The sequence below is a fragment of the Tachyglossus aculeatus genome, chromosome 4, assembly GCF_015852505.1.
Source record: "Tachyglossus aculeatus isolate mTacAcu1 chromosome 4, mTacAcu1.pri, whole genome shotgun sequence".
Lineage (NCBI taxonomy): Eukaryota > Metazoa > Chordata > Mammalia > Monotremata > Tachyglossidae > Tachyglossus > Tachyglossus aculeatus.
The window spans coordinates 83,651,572-83,670,690 of record NC_052069.1 but is presented as its reverse complement, the minus strand read 5'-3'; the positions used below and the strand labels follow the sequence as shown (position 1 = coordinate 83,670,690).

Below are 19,119 nucleotides of genomic sequence, written 5' to 3'. Positions count from 1 at the left end.
ACTGAGCCCTCTTTCCTCTCCCTCTACTCCCCCCTGCCTTACCTCCTTCCCCTCATTCATTCATTCATTCATTCATTCATTCGTATTTATTGAGCGCTTACTATGTGCAAAGCACTGTTCTAAGCGCTGGGGGGGATACAAGGGGATCAGGTTGTCCCACGTGGGGCTCACAGTCTTAATCCCCATTTTACAGATGAGGTAACTGAGGCCCAGAGAAGTGAAGTGACTTGCCCAAAGTCACACGGCTGACAGTTGGCAGAGCCGGGATTCGAACCCACGACCTCTGAATCCAAAGCCCGGGCTCTTCCCACTGAGCCACGCCACTTCAATTCATTCGTATTTATTGAGCGCCTACTGTGTGCAGAGCACTGGACTAAGCGCTTGGGAAGTACAAGTTGGTACAAGCCCTCCCCACAGCACTTGTGTATATTTGTACGTATTTATTACTCTATTAATGATGTGTATATCATCATCATCAATCGTATTTATTGAGCGCCTACTGTGTGCACAGCACTGGACTAAGCGCTTGGGAAATACAAGTTGGTACAAGCCCTCCCCACAGCACTTGTGTATATTTGTACGTATTTATTACTCTATTAATGATGTGTATATCATCATCCTCAATAGTATTTATTGAGCGCCTACTGTGTGCACAGCACTGGACTAAGCGCTTGGGAAGTACAAGTTGGTACAAGCCCTCCCCACAACACTTGTGTATGTATGTACATATTTATTACTCTATTAATGATGTGTATATCATCATCATCAATCGTATTTATTGAGCGCCTACTGTGTGCAGAGCACTGGACTAAGCGCTTGGGAAGTACAAGATGGTACAAGCCCTCCCCACAGCACTTGTGTATATTTGTACATATTTATTACTCTATTTATGATGTGTATATAATAATGATGGCATTTGTTAAGCACTTACTATGTTCGAAGCACTGGGGGGATACGAGGTGATCACGTTGTCCCATGTGGGGTTCATAGTCTTAATCTCCATTTTACAGATGAGGGAACTGAGGCACAGAGAAGTTAAGTGACTTGCCCGAAGTCACACAGCTGACAGGTGGCAGAGCTGGGATTAGAACCCATGACCTCTGACTCCCAAGCCCGTTCTCTTTCCAATCAATCAATCAATCGTATTTATTGAGCGCTTGCCGTGTGCAGAGCACTGGACTAAGCGCTTGGGAAGTACAAGTTGGCAACATATAGAGACGGTCCCTACCCAACAGCGGGCTCACACTGAGCCATGCTGCTGCTTCTTATAATAACTATAATATATAGCTCTTATACAGCTATAATTCTATTTATTCTGATGGTATTGACACCTGTCTACTTGTTTTGTTTTGTTGTCTGTCTCCCCCTTTATGTTGTGGCTTTGTACTTCCCAAGCGCCTAGTACAGTGCTGCGCACACAGTAAGCGCTCAATAAATACGATTGAATGAATGAATACAAGGTAATCAGGTGTCTCACATGGGGCTCACAGTCAGTCTCCATTTTAATCAATCAATCAGTTGTATTTATTGAGCGCTTACTGTGTGCAGAGCACTGTACTAAGTGCTTGGGAAGTACAAGCTGGCAACATATAGAGACAGTCCCTACCCAACAGTGGGCTCACAGTCTAGAAGGGGGAGATTTTACAGATGAGGTTACTGAGGCCCAGAGAATAATAATAATAATAATAATGGCATTTATTAAGCGCTTACTATGTGCAAAGTACTGTTCTAAGCGCTGGGGGAATACAAGGTGATCAGGTTGTCCCACGTGGGGCTCACAGTCTTCATCCCCATTTGGCAGATGAGGGAACTGAGGCTCAGAGAAGTTAAGTGACTTGCCCAAGGTCACTCAGCAGACATGTGGCAGAGCCGGAATTTGAACCCATGACCTCAGACTCCAAAGCCCGGGCTCTTTCCACTGAGCCACGCTGCGAGTGAAGTGGCTCGCCCCAGGTCACCCGGCAAAGAAAAGCTATCAACGATCCGAAGTCGCACAATTGTGCCCTCTCACACACACTCAATAACAAGCGCTTAGAACAGTGCTTTGCCCATAGTAAGCGCCTTACAAATACCATTATCAGTGTTATTATTATTAACAAAGTGTGACATGGCACTTAGAGCAGTGCTTGGCACATAGTAAGCGCTTAACGAACACCGGCACTGTTATTGTTTCAGAGGGGCCTTGGGTGACCAGAAAGTCAAAACTTAAACGAGGCCTGTGAGCAAGATAAAAAAGTAGTTGCCTAGGCAACCGTGGGGCTGGCTCGCTTCAGGACAGGCTGAGGGGCCGTGAGTTCGAATCCCACCTCCGGACTCCGGCCTGGACGCCCCTCTGACCCTCGGCTGGATTTTCGGAGAGGTCAGTCTTATTGGAGGGACAGCCGTGACCCTTCCCCCCGCTCTGTGTGACCTTAGGCCAGTCATTTCCCTTCCTCAGGGCCTCAGTCACCACATCTGCGAAATGGGTACTGAGACTGGAGGGGCCACAGCTAGGCTTCTCTCTTCCCCTCCACCGGTGAGGCCCTCATTTAAAGTCAGCTCTTTGTATTGATGGAGTGGTATATATGTATATATATATAATAATAATAATAATGTTGGTATTAAGCACTTGCTATGTGCAAAGCACTGTTCTAAGCGCTGGGGGGAACACAAGGAGATGAGGTTGTCCCATGTGGGGCTCACAGTCTTAATCCCCATTTTACAGATGAGGGAACTGAGGCACAGAGAAGTGAAGTGACTTGCCCAAGGTCACACAGCAGACATGTGGGGGATTCAGGATTCGAACCCATGACCTCTGCCTCCCAAGCCCGGGCTCTTTCCACTGAGCCACGATATGTTTGTACATATTTATTACTCTATTTTTTTTACTTGTACATATCTATTCTATTTATTTTATTTTGTTAATATATTTGGTTTTGTTCTGTCTCCCCCCACTAGACTGTGAGCCCGCTGTTGGGTAGGGACCGTCTCTATATGTTGCCAACTAGTACTTCCCAAGCGCTTAGTACAGTGCTCTGCACACAGTAAGCGCTCAATAAATACGATTGATTGATTGGTACTCCAGCGTCTGTCCCTGTCAAGCTGTCAGTCATTCAGCGCTTTGCACATTGTGAGCACTTACTAAGTGCCATCATTATTATTCACACTCATCTACTTATTTCTATTATTGTCTGTCAACCTGTAATGTATTTCTGTATCTATTTATTCATTTACGTTAATGTCTGCCCATCTGTCATTTATCTCCTTATTTATTTATATTAATGTCTGTCCATCTGTCATGTATTTATCTACTTATTTATATTAATGCCTGTCCATATGTCAATTTACCCACTTATTCGTTCATATTAATGTCTGTCCATCTGTCATTCATTTATCTACTTCTTTATATTAATGTCTGTCCATCTGTCATTCATTTATCCACTTATTCGTTTATATTAATGTCTGTCCATCAGTCATTTATTTATCTACTTATATTAATGTCTGTCCATGTGTCATTCATTTACCCACTTATCGTGGCTCAGTGGAAAGAGCCCGGGCTTTGGAGTCAGAGGCCGTGGGTTCAAATCCCGGCTCCACCACTCGTCAGCTGTGTGACTTTGGGCAAGTCACTTCACTTCTCTGGGCCTCAGTTCCCTCATCTGGAAAATGGGGATGAAGACTGTGAGCCCCTCGTGGGACAACCTGATTACCTTGTATCGACCCCAGCGCTTAGAACAGTGCTTTGCACATAGTAAGTGCTTAACAAATACCAACATTATTATTATTATTGTTCATTTATATTAATGTCTGTCCATCTGTCATTTATTTATCTACTTATTTATATTAATGTCTGTCCATGTGTCATTCATTTATCTACTTATATTAATGTCTGTCCATCTGTCATTTAATGTCTGTTCATGTCATTCATTTTTCTACTTATTCATTTATATTAGTGTCTGTATGTCATTTATTGTCTGCCCAGGTGTCATTCATTTATCTTCTAGACTGTGAGCCCACTGTTGGGTAGGGACCCGTCTCTATATGTCGCCAACTTATACTTCCCAAGCACTTAGTACAGTGCTCTGCACACAGTAAGTGCTCAATAAATACGATTGAATGAATGAATGAATGAATCTACTTGTTCATTTATATTAATGTCTGTCCATCTGTCATTTATTTATCTGTTTATTCATTTACATTAATGTCTGTCCATCTGTCATTCATTTATTTATCTGTTTATATTAATGTCTGTCAGTCGGTCATTTATTTATCTATTAATTCATTTACATTGTCTGTCCATCTGTCATTTATCTGTTTATTTAATGTCTCTCCATCTGTCATTTATTTACCTATTTATTCATTTACATTAATGTCTGTCCATCTGTAATTCATTTATTTATCTATATTAATGTCTAAACCTCTCATGCATTTATCTACTTATTCATTTACATTAATGTCCGTCCATCTGAAATTCATTGATTTATCTATTTATATTAATGTCTAAACCTGTCATTTATCTACTTATTCATTTACATTAATGTCTGTCCATCTGTAATTCATTTATTTATCTATATTAATGTCTAAACCTGTCATTTATCTACTTATTCATTTACATTAATGTCCGTCCATCTGAAATTCACTTATTTATCTATTTATATTAATGTCTAAACCTGTCATTTATCTACTTATTCATTTAAATTAATGTCTGTCCATCTGTAATTCATTTATCTATATTAATGTCTAAACGTGTCATTTATCTACTTATTCATTTACATTAATGTCCGTCCATCTGAAATTCACTTATCTATTTATATTAATGTCTAAGCCTGTCATTTATCTACTTATTCATTTAACTTAATGTTTGTCCATCTGTAATCCTTTATCTATTTATATTAATGTCTAAATCTGTCATGTATTTATCTACTTGTTCATTTACATTAATGTCTGTACATCTGAAATTCATTTATCAATATTAATGTCTAAACCTGTCATTTATCTACTTATTAATTTACATTAATGTCCATCCATCTGTAATTCATTTATCTATATTGTCTAAATCTGTCATTTAATTACTTATTCATTTACATTAATGTCTGTCATATGTGATTCATTTATTCACCTATTAATATTAATGTCTGCCAATCTGTCATGTATTCATCTACTTATTTATTTACATTAATGTATGTCCTTCTGTAATCAATTAATTTATTTATATTAATGTCTGCCAATCTGTCATTTATTTATCTATTTATTCATCTGTATTAATGTCTGTCAGTCATTTACTTGTTTTGTTTCGTTGTCTGTCTCCCCCTTCTAGACTGTGAGCCCGTTGTTGGGTAGGGACCGTCTCTGTATGTTGCCGCCTTGTACTTCCCAAGCGCTTAGTACAGTGCTCTGCACACAGTAAGCGCTCAATAAATACGATTGATTGATTGATTGATTGATTGATTGAACCCACGACCTCTGATTCCCAAGCCCAGGCTCTTTCCACAAAGCCACGCTGCTTCTTGCAATAAAGAGAGACAGGCCCTACCCACAATGAGCTCACAGTCTGGGGGCTGGGGGCGAGACAGGCATCAATAATGATAATAATAATAATAATAATAATAATAATAATAATAATAATAACATGTATTAAGCACTTACTATGTGCCAAGCAGTGTTCTAAGCGCTGGGGAGGTTACAAGTTCCTCAGGTTGTCCCACGTGGGGCTCACTGTCTTAATCCCCATTTTACAGCTGAGGTAACTGAGGCACAGAGAAGTGAAGTGACTTGCCCAAAGTCACACAGCAGACAAGTGGCGGAGCAGGGATTCGAACCCATGACCTCTGACTCCAAAGCCCGGGCTCTTTCCACTGAGTTACACTGCTTCTCTATCTGTACTCAGCGCTTGGGAAAGTGCAATATGACAATGAACGGTCACATTCCCTGCCCATGACAAGCTTACAGTCTAGTGGGGGGGTGGGGGGAAGGCAGACATTAATATTGTATTCATTCATTCATTTAATCATATTTATTGGGCGCTTAGTATGTGCAGAGCACTGTGCTAAGCGCTTGGTAAGGACAAGTCGGCAACATATAGAGACGGTCCCTACCCAACAACGGGCTCACAGTCTAGAAGGGGGAGACACACAACAAAACAAAACGTGTTTTCAATCAATCAATCAATCGTATTTATTGAGCGCTTACTGTGTGCAGAGCACTGTACTAAGCGCTTGGGAAGTACAAGTTGGCAACCTATAGAGACGGTCCCTACCCAACATTGGGCTCACAGTCTAGAAGGGGGAGACAGACAACAAAACAAAACGTGTTTTGAGAAGCAGCGTGGCTCAGTGGAAAGAGCCCGGGCTTGGGAGTCATGGGTTCAAATCCCGCCTCTGTCACTTGTCTGCTGTGTGACCTTGGGGAAGTCACTTCACTTATCTGAGGCTCAGTTACCTCATCTGTAAAATGGGGAGAAAGATTGTGAGACCTGATCTCCTTGTATTCCCCCCCAGCGCTTAGAACAAGGCTTTGCACATAGTAAGCCCTTAACAGAATGCCATCATTTATTTATTTTTATGTAGACAGGTGTCAAAATCGTCAGAACAAATAGAATTAAAGCTAAATATGACTGTGGTACTATACTCTCCCAGGCGCTTAGTACAGTTCTCTCTATGGAGAGAAGCAGCGTGGCTCAGTAGAAAGAGCCCGGGCTTTGGAGTCAGAGGTCATGGGTTCAAATCCCGGCTCCACCAGTTGTCAGCTGTGTGACTTTGGGCAAGTCACTTCACTTCTCTGTGCCTCAGTTACCTCATCTGTAAAATGGGGATTAAGACTGTGAGCCCCCTGTGGGACAACCTGATCACCTTGTAACCTCCCCAGCGGTTAGAACAGTGCTTGGCACATAGTAAGAGCTTAATAAATACCATCATTGGAGAAGCAGCGTGGCTCAGTGGAAAAAGCCTGGGCAGCTGTGTGACTTTGGCAAGCCATTTCACTTCTCTGTGCCTCAGTTCCCTCATCTGTAAAATGGGGATAAAGACTGTGAGCCCCCCGTGGGACAACCTGATTACCTTGTATCCATCCCCCAGTGCTTAGAATAGTGCTTTGCACATAGTAAGCGCTTAGTAAATGCCATTATTATTATTATTACACCACAAGAGCTCAATTAAAAGATGGATTGAAAACAAATTCCAGATCTCTACCCTCTGTCAGGATTTCACAAAAAAATTTGTTCTCTATTGATGCAGTCATATTTATGGAGCGCTTACTCTGTGCAGAACACTGTACTAAGCGCTTGGGCGAGAACAACACAACACTAAAGCTGCTCACAATCATTCATGGTGTTGATTACACACTCCCCGCCGGCCAACTTGGTTGGACCGTCCTCTCCCAAGTGCTTAGGTCAGTGCTTTGCACATAGTAGGCCCTTGCTAAACACGAATGAGCTTATAGTCTAGAGGGAGAGATGGATATTAATTAATTCATTCATTCAATCGTATTTATTGAGCGCTTACTGTGTGCAGAGCACTGTACTGAGTGCTTGGGAAGTACAAGTTGGCAACATCCAGAGACGGTCCCTACCCAACAGCGAGCTCACAGTCTAGAAGGGGGAGACAGGCAACAAAACAAAACATATTAACAAAATAAAATCAATAGAATGGTAAATATGTACAATCAATCAATCAGTTGTATTTATTGAGCACTTACTGTGTGCAGAGCACCATACTAAGCGCTTGGGAAGTACAAGTTGGCAACATCTAGAGCTGGTCCCCTACCCAACAGTGGGCTTACAGTCTAGAAGGGGGAGACAGGCAACAAAACAAAACATATTAACAAAATAAAATAAATAGAATAGTAAATATGTACAATCAATCAATCAATCGTATTTATTGAGCGCTTACTGTGTGCACAGCACTGTACTAAGCACTTGGGAAGTACAAGTTGGCAACATCCAGAGACAGTCCCTACCCAACAGCGGGCTCACAGTCTAGAAGGGGGAGACCAACACCAAAACAAAACATATTAACAAAATAAAATAAATAGAATAGTAAATATGTTCAATCAATCAATCAATCGTATTTATTCATTCATTCATTCAATCGTATTTATTGAGTGCTTACTGTGTGCAGAGCACTGTACTAAGCGCTCGGGAAGTACAAGTTAGCAACATACGGAGACGGCCCCTGTCCAACAGTGGGCTCACAATCTAGAAGGGGGAGACAGAGAACAAAACAAAAACAAAACGTATTAACAAAATAAAATAAATAGAATAAATATGTACAAGTAAAATAAATAGCGTAATAAATTCATTCAATCGTATTTATTGAGCGCTTACTGTGTGCAGAGCACTGTACTAAGCGCTTGGGACGTACAAGTTGGCACTCATTGATTCATTCAATCGTATTTATTGAGTGCTTACTGTGTGCAGAGCACTGTACTAAGCGCTTGGGAAATACAAGTTGGCAACATAAAGAGACAGTCCCTACCCAACAGCGGGCTCACAGTCTAGAAGGGGGAGATGGACAACAAAACACATTAACAGAATAAAATAAATAGAATAAAAGATACAAAACATATTAACTGAATAAAATAAATAGAGTACAAACATATCTCGGGGGTAAACCCCACTCAAACCATATGGGCTTAAACGCTCAGGAACTCTGTCACCGTGTAGGCTGGATGGGGGCTGGGCTAATAATAATAATAATAATGGTAATAACCATGGTATTTGTTAAGCGCCTGCTGTGTGCCAGCCACTGTACTAAGCGCTGGGGTAGATCCAAGATAATTAACCTCCATTTTACAGATATTAATATCAGCAAATCAATATCAATCAATGAAGGCGAGAGGACGTATTGTACATGTTTACTCTTCTATTTATTCTGTTAATGATGCACTTGAGCCCACTGTTGGGTAGGGACCGTCTCTATATGTTGCCAACTTGTACTTCCCAAGCGCTTAGTCCAGTGCTCTGCACACAGTAAGCGCTCAATAAATACGATTGATTGATTGATTCTATTTATTCTGCTGACTTGCACCCGTCCACATGTTTTGTTTTGTTGTCTGCCTCCCCCTTCTAGACTGTGGGTAGGGCCCGTCTCTAGATGTTGCCAACTTGTCCTTCCCAATCGCTCAGTACAGTGCTCTGCACACAGTAAGCGCTCAATAAATACGATCGATTGATTGTACATATTTACTATTCTATTTTATTTTGTTAATATGTTTTGTTCTCTGTCTCCCCCTTCTAGACTGTGAGCCCGCTGTTGGGTAGGGATTGCCTCTTGATGTTGCCAACTTGTCCTTCCCAATCGCTCAGTACAGTGCTCTGCACACAGTAAGCGCTCAATAAATACGATCGATTGATTGTACATATTTACTATTCTATTTTATTTTGTTAATATGTTTTGTTCTCTGTCTCCCCCTTCTAGACTGTGAGCCCGCTGTTGGGTAGGGATTGCCTCTTGATGTTGCCAACTTGTCCTTCCCAATCGCTCAGTACAGTGCTCTGCACACAGTAAGCGCTCAATAAATACGATTGATTGATTGTACATATTTACTATTCTATTTTATTTTGTTAATGTGTTTTGTTGTCTGTCTCCCCCTTCTAGACTGTGAGCCCGCTGTTGGGTAGGGATTGTCTCTAGATGTTGCCAACTTGGACTTCCCAAACGCTCAGTACAGTGCTCTGCACACAGTAAGCGCTCAATAAATATGATTGATTGATTGATTGACTGTACATATTTACTATCCTGTCTATTTTATTTTGTTAATGTGTTTTGTTGTCTGTCTCCCCCTTCTAGACTGTGAGCCCGCTGTTGGGTAGGGATTGTCTCTAGATGTTGCCAACTTGGACTTCCCAAGCGCTCAGTACAGTGCTCTGCACACAGTAAGCGCTCAATAAATATGATTGATTGGTTGATTGATTGTACATATTTACTATCCTGTCTATTTTATTTTGTTAATATGTTTTGTTGTCTGTCTCCCCCTTCTAGACGGTGAGCCCGCTGTTGGGTAGGGATTGTCTCTCGATGTTGCCAACTTGTCCTTCCCAAGCGCTCAGTACAGTGCTCTGCACACAGTAAGCGCTCAATAAATACGATTGATTGATTGATTGATTGTACATATTTACTATCCTGTCTATTTTATTTTGTTAATATGTTTTGTTCTCTGTCTCCCCCTTCCAGACGGTGAGCCCGCTGTTGGGTAGGGACCGTCTCTATAGGTTGCCAACTTGTCCTTCCCAAGCGCTCAGTCCAGTGCTGTGCACACAGTAAGCGCTCAATAAATACAATTAATTGATTGATATATGTTTGTATGTATTTATTACTCTATTTTATTGGTACATATTAATTCTATTTATTTTATTTTCTTAATATGTTTTGGCTTGTTGTCTGTCTCCCCCTTCTAGACTGTGAGCCCGCTGTTGGGTAGGGACCATCTCTATATGTTGCCACCTTGTCCTTCCCAAGCGCTCAGTACAGTGCTCTGCACACAGTAAGCGCTCAATAAATACACCATTGAATGAATGAATGAATGATTGATCTAGGCCGACGGCTGGGGGAGGGGCGGTTGTTCCCAGCCCCGCCCATCGGGCCCTCCCTAGCAACCGTTGCCAGGACGCTCTCAGCCGCCCAACTGGTGTAGACGCCTCCAGGGAGCGGGGAAGACGCCACCACGACCGTTTTCGAGCCAGCCCTTCTTTGGCTTAGGGGGAGCAGAGCTGAGCCTGTTGTTGGGTAGGGATTGTATATATGTATATATGTTTGTACATATTTTTTTTTACTCTATTTATTTAATTTATTTGTACATATCTATTCTATTTATTTTATTTTGTTAGTATGTTTGGTTTTGTTCTCTGTCTCCCCCTTTTAGACTGTGAGCCCACTGTTGGGTAGGGACTGTATATGTTGCCAATTTGTACTTCCCAAGCGCTTAGTACAGTGCTCTGCACATAGTAAGCGCTCAATAAATACGATTGATGATGATGATGATTGTCTCTCTCTGTTTCCAAGCGCTTAGTACAGTGCTCTGCACACAGTAAGCGCTCAATAAATACGATTGATTGATTGGTTGATTGATTGCTCCTCCCATCCCCACAGCACGGATGTGTATATTTATAACTGATTTATTCATTTATCTACCCATTTATATTAATGCCCCCCCCCCCCCCCCCAGACTGTGAGTTCATTGTGGGCAGCCAAATGCCTGTATATATGTATATATGATGATGATGATGGCATTTATTAAGCGCTTACTATGTGCCAAGCACTGTTCTAAGCGCTGGGGGGGATACAAAGTGATGAGGTTGGCCCACGTGGGGCTCACAGTCTTCATCCCCGTTTTCCAGATGAGGGAACTGAGGCCCAGAGAAGTGAAGTGACTGGCCCAGTCACACAGCTGACTATAGGCGGAGCCGGGATTTGAACCCATGACCTCTGACTCCCAAGCCCGGGCTCTTTCCCACTGAGCCACGCTGCTTCTCTGTTTGTATGTATTTATTACTCTATTTTATTTGTACATATTTATTCTATTTATTTCATTTTTTTAATATGTTTTGTCTTGTTGTCTGTCTCCGCCTTCTAGACTGTGAGCCCGCTGCTGGGTAGGGACCGTCTCTAGATGTTGCCAACTTGTCCTTCCCAAGCGCTTAGTCCAGTGCTCTGCACACAGTAAGCGCTCAATAAATATGATTGAATGAATGAAGTAAGCGCTCAGTAAATACGATTGAATGAAGGAATGAAATCACAAAGCCCAGCCTAACTGTCTGTGGAGAAGGGGGTGGGGGAAGAGAAAGGATTTTTAAAATCGAAGCGAATCTGGTGCAGAGCTAGTTATTATTATTACTAGAGAAGCAGCGTGGCTCAGTGGAAAGGGCGCGGGCTTTGGAGTCAGAGGTTATGGGTTCAAATTCCGGCTCCGCCAACTGTCAGCTGTGTGACTTTGGGCTAGTCACTTAACTTCTCTGTGCCTCAGTTACCTCATCTGTAAAATGGGGATTAAAACTATGAGCCCCCATGGGACAACCTGATCACCTTGTAGCCTCCCCAGCGCTTAGAACAATGCTTTGCACATAGTAAGCGCTTAACAAATACCATCATTATTATTATTATTATTACTATCCTGGCTCTGCCACTAGTCAGCTGTGTGACTTTGGGCAATTCACTTCACTTCTCTGGGCCTCAGTTACCTCATCTGTAAAGTGGGGATTAATACTGTGAGCCCACGTCAGACAACCTGATCACCTTGTAACCTCCCCAGCGCTTAGAACAGTGCTTTGCATATAGTAAGTGCTTAATAAATACCATTATTTATGCAATAAATGTATTTATTGAGCACTTACTATGTGCAAAGAACGGTACTAAGCGCTTGGGAGAGTACAGTAGAACATCAGACACATTCCGTAGCTCAGTGGAAAAGATCACGGGCTTTGGAGTCAGAGGTCATGGGTTCAAATCCCGGCTCCTCCAACTGTCAGCTGTGTGACTTTGGGCAAGTCACTTAACTTCTCTGTGCCTCAGTTCCCTCATCTGTAAAATGGGGATTAAGACTGTGAACCCCCTGTGGGACAACCTGATCACCTTGTAACCTCCCCAGCGCTTAGAGCAGTGCTTTGCACATAGTAAGCGTTTAACAAATGACATTATTATTATTATTATTATTATTCTCTGCCCAGCTTGCAAAAGGTATGTGTATGTTTGTGTGGTGCTGGGGTGGGTAGGATACTGGTCGGGGAGGGGGGAGAAAAAGCCATCTTCGAAGTATGCTCAGGGGCAAACAATTCCATCCATCCATTCATTCAGTCGTATTTATTGAGCACTTACTGTGTGCAGAGCACTGTACCAAGCGCTTGGGAAAGTACACTGCAACAATAAAAAATAATAATGATGGCATTTATTAAGCGCTTACTATGTGCAAAGCACTTTTCTAAGCACTGGGGAGGTTACAAGGAGAGCAGGTTGTCCCACGGGGGGCTCACAGTCTTCACCCCCATTTTACAGATGAGGGAACTGAGGCACAGAGAAGTTAAGTGACTTGCCAAAAGTCACACAGCTGACAACTGGTGGAGTGGGATTCGAACCCATGACCCCCCGACTCCAAAGCCCGGGCTTTTTCCGCTTAGCCATGCTGCTTCTCTAAATAGTGAGCTCACAGTCTAGAGAATTTACAGTCTAATAAGGAAACCAACAAACTTCCTGGCGAAGGATTCAGTAAGATGGGTGGCACACAGTAAGTGCTCAATAAATACGATTGAATGAATGAATAGGGGCCATTGTCGGTATTTCTCACTATTGGATGTTTCAGTTATGACTTCAGTGAACACCTCTTCTCTCTGGGGCTATGGAACAACTAAAACATTTCAAATTCCCATTGATCACCTGGACTTCAAATTCATTGAAAAATGTTCTGATGTCAAGCACTTAGAAAAGATTCTTCGGGTACTCAGGTAATCGTTTATTTGTTTTCAGTTTTCAGTGGTGTATTTTTAGATCATTGGCCATTGACCTATTTCCATGGGGAAAGTTTTTAAAATATCTAGGTTGCTAAAGCTCTATGGACATCTATCCAGTAGTAGTTGCACAGAAATAAGTAACGTGACATATAGGTTACTCAAATATGTAGCAACTTTGGGGCACTATTACCTAGGCTGATTCAAACTAGCAAAAACCTCCTAATTCTTTGATGCGATAGCATCTCTTCATGGGTAGGTAGAGAGAAAGGAGGTAGGCCTGCTTAAGGTAAAGAAATGGGAATCGAGTTTTGGGGGGGCTTACTGTGTGAAAGCAGTCACCTTCCATTTGGTTCCCGGGCGGCATTTTAAATCCTGTGCAGAGAAAGAGGGCTGGGATACTGAAAGTTTGATTTTTTTTTTTTTCCCCTCGCATTTCTGATCTTATTCTTAGGAGGATATGTGCTGAACTGGTCCGCTTCCTTCCATTTTAAAGGTGCCCTACGGCGGACCTGGACAAATTTTTAATCTCCCTTGGCATGAAGACAAGAGTCCTCACTTTAGTCGCTCTTCTGGATCCCTGGGGGAGTCAGAACTAGGGATTCTTGGGAATTTTCCCAGCATCTGGGAGCTTCTTTAGGCTAGGCTGAGCCGGACAAACCTCTGGAATAGATCTGGGATACTCCGTTTCATGGGCAAAGTGGTTCACTATCCATCAAAAATATTTATTGAGTGTTCACTGGGGGGAGTGCAGTGAATTATGCAGTTGGGACACTACCATAGTAGTCATGATCCTTGCCCTCAAGGAATTTATAATCTATAATGTATAATTATGTTTGTAATATAATTGTATTTATATAGTATTTTTATAGTTTATAGTCAGAAGGCAGATACTAAAATTATTTACAAATAGGAGGAAGGAAAAGGGGTATAGATATGACTTTGCTTAAGTATTAGGGTGTGTATGATATGTATGTAAGGGCTAAGGGGATGTTGTGACAAGTGACGCAATAGAAGTAAGTGCTTAAGGATAAGTAACGATAGAAGTAAGTGCTTAAGTGGCAGTTGTCAGTCAGTCAATTGCATTTATTGAGCACTTACTATGTGCCGAGCTCTGCAATAAGTGATTGGGAGAGTACAATACAACGATATAAAGGACAGGTTCCCTGCCCATAACGAGTTTACAGTCTAGAGGACTGTGAAGGATATAATCTGTGGAGATTAGAAATTAACTGGCGAGGGCCTCCTCAAGGTTTCCCGCAGTTCTCCATTGCTATCACTGCGTTTGCAGACATTCCCCCTCTCCTACCCCCTGTCTATGACTCTCCACCCAGAAGAGACACCGTTTACAAAATTTCCTTTTCTGCAAGGGAAAAAAGGGTGATTCTATTTCTTCAAGATGCTAGGGTTTTGAAGGATTCCTATCACCCCTCTTTCCATTGTGTTTTGGGAAAGTATCCAGTTTTTTATTGGAAAAGGAAATTTTGATCTTATCAAAGTGAAATGCATTCATTCAACTAAGCGCTTACTGTGTGTAGAGCACTGTACTGAGCACTTGGAAAGTACAGTTCAATCAGTCAATCGTATTTATTGAGCACTTACTGTGTGCAGAGCACTGTACTAAGCGCTTAGTTCAGCAACAGAGACAATCCCTGCCCACAATGGGCTCACAGTCTAGAAGAGGGAAGACAGACATTAAAACAAGTAAACAGCCATCAATAGCATCAATATAAATAAACAGAATTATAAATATATATACACATCAGAACAAGTAAACAGGCATTAATATAAATAAATAGAATAGTAGATATGCACATATAATAATAATAATAATATAAGCACAAGTTCTGTGGGGCTATAACGGGGGGTTGAGCAAAGGGGGTGAGTCGGGTCTATGGGGAGGAGAGGGGGAACTGAGGAAAAGGTGGGCTTAATCTGGGAAGGCCTTCTGGAGGAGGTGATCCTTCAGTAGGACTTTGAAGAGGGGAAGGATAATCATCCTTGCAGAAATGAGAAGGGAGGGCCAGGGGTTGACAGCGGGACAGGCGAGAACGAGGCCCAGTGAGGAGGTTAGCGGCAGAGGAGCGGAGGGTGCGGGCTGGGCTGGAGAAGGAGAGAAGGGAGGTGAGGTTGGAGGGGGCGAGGGGATGGAGAGCTTTGAAGCCGAGAGTGAGGAGTTTTTGACATCATCATCATCAATCGTATTTATTGAGCACTTACTGTGTGCAGAGCACTGTACTAAGCGCTTGGGAAGTACAAATTGGCAACATATAGAGACAGTCCCTACCCAACAGTGGGCTCACAGTCTAAAGGGTGGGCTCACAGTCTAAAGGCCTGGAGTAGCTCACTCTTCCCTCCAAGGTTCAGGTGGGTTTGCCCAAATAACTAAACTATTCCTTTTCCATTTTCTTTTCAAAATTTCCACTATATGTCCAGAAGTTCTTGCATGTCAGCCCATTGTGGAAGAACATCAGAGAACTGAGCCTCTCCAAAATTTTGATTTTTCCTCTAAGCTGAAAAGCAGTGCTTGGCAGCTACAATCTCTTGACCCCCTTTAATGCGGTGGACCACTCCCTTCTCCCCCAAACCCTCTCTACCCTTGTTTTTTTCTCAGACCCATTACTGCCCTTTTAGTCTTTTAGACTGTGAGCCCACTGTTGGGTAGGGACTGTCTTTATATGTTGCCAACTTGTACTTCCCAAGCGCTTAGTACAGTGCTCTGCACACAGTAAGCGCTCAATAAATATGATTGATTGATTGATTGATTGGAAATAGGGAGCGATGGGACAGGGAGGAGGTGTGGGAGGGGAAAGGAGAGAGATTTATTGATTTGGATTCTTTACCCATGAAGATAAGTTGAGTATATGTGTAAAATAGGAGAGAAATGTATTCAGTAAAAAGAGAGACTCTATCTTTGTTTCTCAAGGTCTGGTGAAGAAGGGCACTACCCTGAACTTACAGACTGTTGTGAAAAACGTATCGAAAGCTTAGCTCCGGAAAGTAGAGCTTTGCGAAAAGAGAAACCTGCAGCAACTGCATCCAGTTTCACAGCAGAAGAATGGGAAGAAATCAGTGGTGATATGAAGGTATACTTGTCATTTCAGAGTTCAGTGCAAAAATGTTATTGACCTCCCCAAATTTTTTATCAGTTTTTATCATTTTTATTTTTATTAATGGCATCTAAGCTACGAGGATACTCTATTTTGGTTTGAGCCCGGTATTTTAGGAGTTCTGCTTTCTGCAGTAAAGATGGTGGGAAAAGGCTGTTTAATCTTGATTTTTCTGTTGTGACCATCAGTAGGCAGAAGGGGCATTATCCAGAGAACTTTTTCATGATGAGCCCACTGTTGGGTAGGGACTGTCTCTATATGTTGCCAATTTGTACTTCCCAAGCGCTTAGTACAGTGCTCTGCACATAGTAAGCTCTCAATAAATACGATTGATGATGATGATGATGTCTTCAGGCTCCACTTTTATCTGTTGCAAATAAAAAAGCTGAAGAAAGGTGAGCCAACTGGGTCCTTGAAGTCTATCTAAATATAAGCTTGAGTGTACAGTAGAGTTAATAGAACTGATCACTCCCTTAAGACTTATATTTAGCGTGTGTTTATGGAAAACTCTTTCTTCTGGCCCCCAAACTGAGAGCTCACCGCCTCCAAGAGGCCTTCCCAGACTGAGCCCCCTTTTTCCTCTCCTCCTCCCCATCCCCCCTCCTTCCCCTCCCCACAGCACCTGTATATATGCTTGTACAGATTTATTACTCTATTTATTTTACTTGTACATATTTACTATTCTATTTATTTTGTTTATGATGTGCATTTAGCTTTAATTCTATATGTTCTGATGACACCTGTCCACATGTTTTATTTTGTTGTCTGTCTCCCCCTTCTAGACTGTGAGCCCGTTGTTGGGTAGGGACCGTCTCTATATGTTGCCAACTTGTACTTCCCAAGCGCTTAGTACAGTGCTCTGCACACAGTAAGCGCTCAGTAAATACGATGAATGAATAAGCATCTCTGAGGGAAAATTTGAATATGATGGTGGGAACAATAAGGTAAATAAGAGGGATCAGGTTTTCCATTGTCAGATCTCTAACTAGATTGTGTTCATTTAATTGTATTTATTGAGTGCTTACTGTGTGCAGAGCACTGTACTAAGCACTTGGGAAGTACAAGACGGCAACATATAGAGACTATCTCTACCCAACATAACAGCTATGTGGAAGGGGAAATTAAAATGGCCAATTTTCCTAACCTCCTCCACCTTCCAGTTCAGTTACAGAGTTGGCTGAGGTGAGAAACTGTGCAGGAGATACTGCTTGTTCCTATCGATAGGTTACAAGGGTCAAGCAAAGTTCATATGCCTGATTGTACTGATTTCATAAATTATTATTCATTTTGCAACTTTGGGAAAAGTTACTTTTCCCAGGGCACTAAATGAAATCTCAACAGATTGACTATATTAACGTGCTCCTGCCGAAAACACTAGAAGTATCTTTGACGGGCTTCCTCTAGTCCTTCAGTCTTTGTATTCATTCATTCATTCAATCGTATTTATTTAGCGCTTACTGTGTGCAGAGCACTATACTAAGCGCTTGGGAAGTACAAATCGGCAACATATAGAGACGGTCCCTACCCAACAGGCTCGCAGTCTAGAAGGGGGAGACAGACAACAGAACTAAACAAGTAGACTGGTGTCAATACCATCAAAATAAATAGAATTATAGCTATGTACGCATGTCACATACAGTATGTGCTCTACCAACGTTTGCTTTTGATTGCAAGTACGGAATAGAGGGGGATCCATAGATAATCCCAAACTCATACTTTAGGCTATAGTATCCATTTCCATCTACACCAAATTTCAAAGAGTTTATAATGCAAGTGAACCTATTTGTGGGTCAAAGCATATGCAGCGTGAAGGAGATATAGCAAGGGAAGCAAGAAACCAAAATAAAATATTCTGAGTAATTGAGTTGACGATTGTTTTATTAATTATTTTATGTTCAATGCATGCCTCTCTTTTCAGAACTGGGTAGCAGAAATAAAAAAAGATGAAGACTCTCAAATACAAAATCCTAAAACAGGAATATTTCAGGAACTCTCGAACAATTTGCCTCCAGTTCGTTGCCTTCAAATTATTGACAAGGTATCTCATTTTAAAAATCTATCCGAACCAGAAATGGTCACGGAGAAGCTTTTCTAGCAGAGGATTTGAGGTGGTCCTTAGAAGGCCCTAGCTTTGTTGCTGCCGCTTTCCCCTGCTTCTGACCTCATATGTCATTTCATCAGAGGTCGGAGGAGGCAGGGGAAGAATTAGCCGTGATGTTGGATCAGATGCGTCTAGTGGCTACAGTCACACAGTGGCCACCCTATTTTCACTAAGCGCCCATTCATTTTCTATTATGGTTTTTAATATCTTATTCAGTATTATGGGTAGTAATCCCTCTGGACTGTAAGCTCCTAATGGGCAGGGAATGTGTCTGGTAATTCTCTTATGTTGTATTCTCCCCAGTGCTTAGAACAGTGCTCTGCACATAGTAAGCTCTCAATAAAAACCACTGATTGATTGATTGATACTCAGGATCCTGTGGGGATATCAATCAGTGGTGTTTATTGAGGGCTTATTGCTTGCAGAGCATTGTACTAAGCATTTGTGCAGAAACGCTCTGGGCATGTTACTCCCCTCCTCCAAAATCTCCAGTGGCT

The 19,119-nt window shown here is 42.0% G+C and overlaps 1 protein-coding gene across 1 annotated transcript in view; it reads left to right on the top strand.

The window, feature by feature from the left end:
* The first annotated feature begins 10,629 nt into the window (after positions 1 to 10,629).
* SPAG1 (sperm associated antigen 1) overlaps positions 10,630 to 19,119 on the top strand; it is a 59,428-nt gene continuing 50,938 nt past the window's right edge. The window contains exons 1-4 of the mRNA XM_038745490.1: positions 10,630 to 10,700; positions 13,267 to 13,408; positions 16,338 to 16,497; positions 18,440 to 18,559. Coding sequence (XP_038601418.1) covers positions 13,269 to 13,408; positions 16,338 to 16,497; positions 18,440 to 18,559 — 420 coding nt within the window. The 5' untranslated portion in view covers positions 10,630 to 10,700; positions 13,267 to 13,268. The remainder of the gene's footprint in view (positions 10,701 to 13,266; positions 13,409 to 16,337; positions 16,498 to 18,439; positions 18,560 to 19,119) is intronic.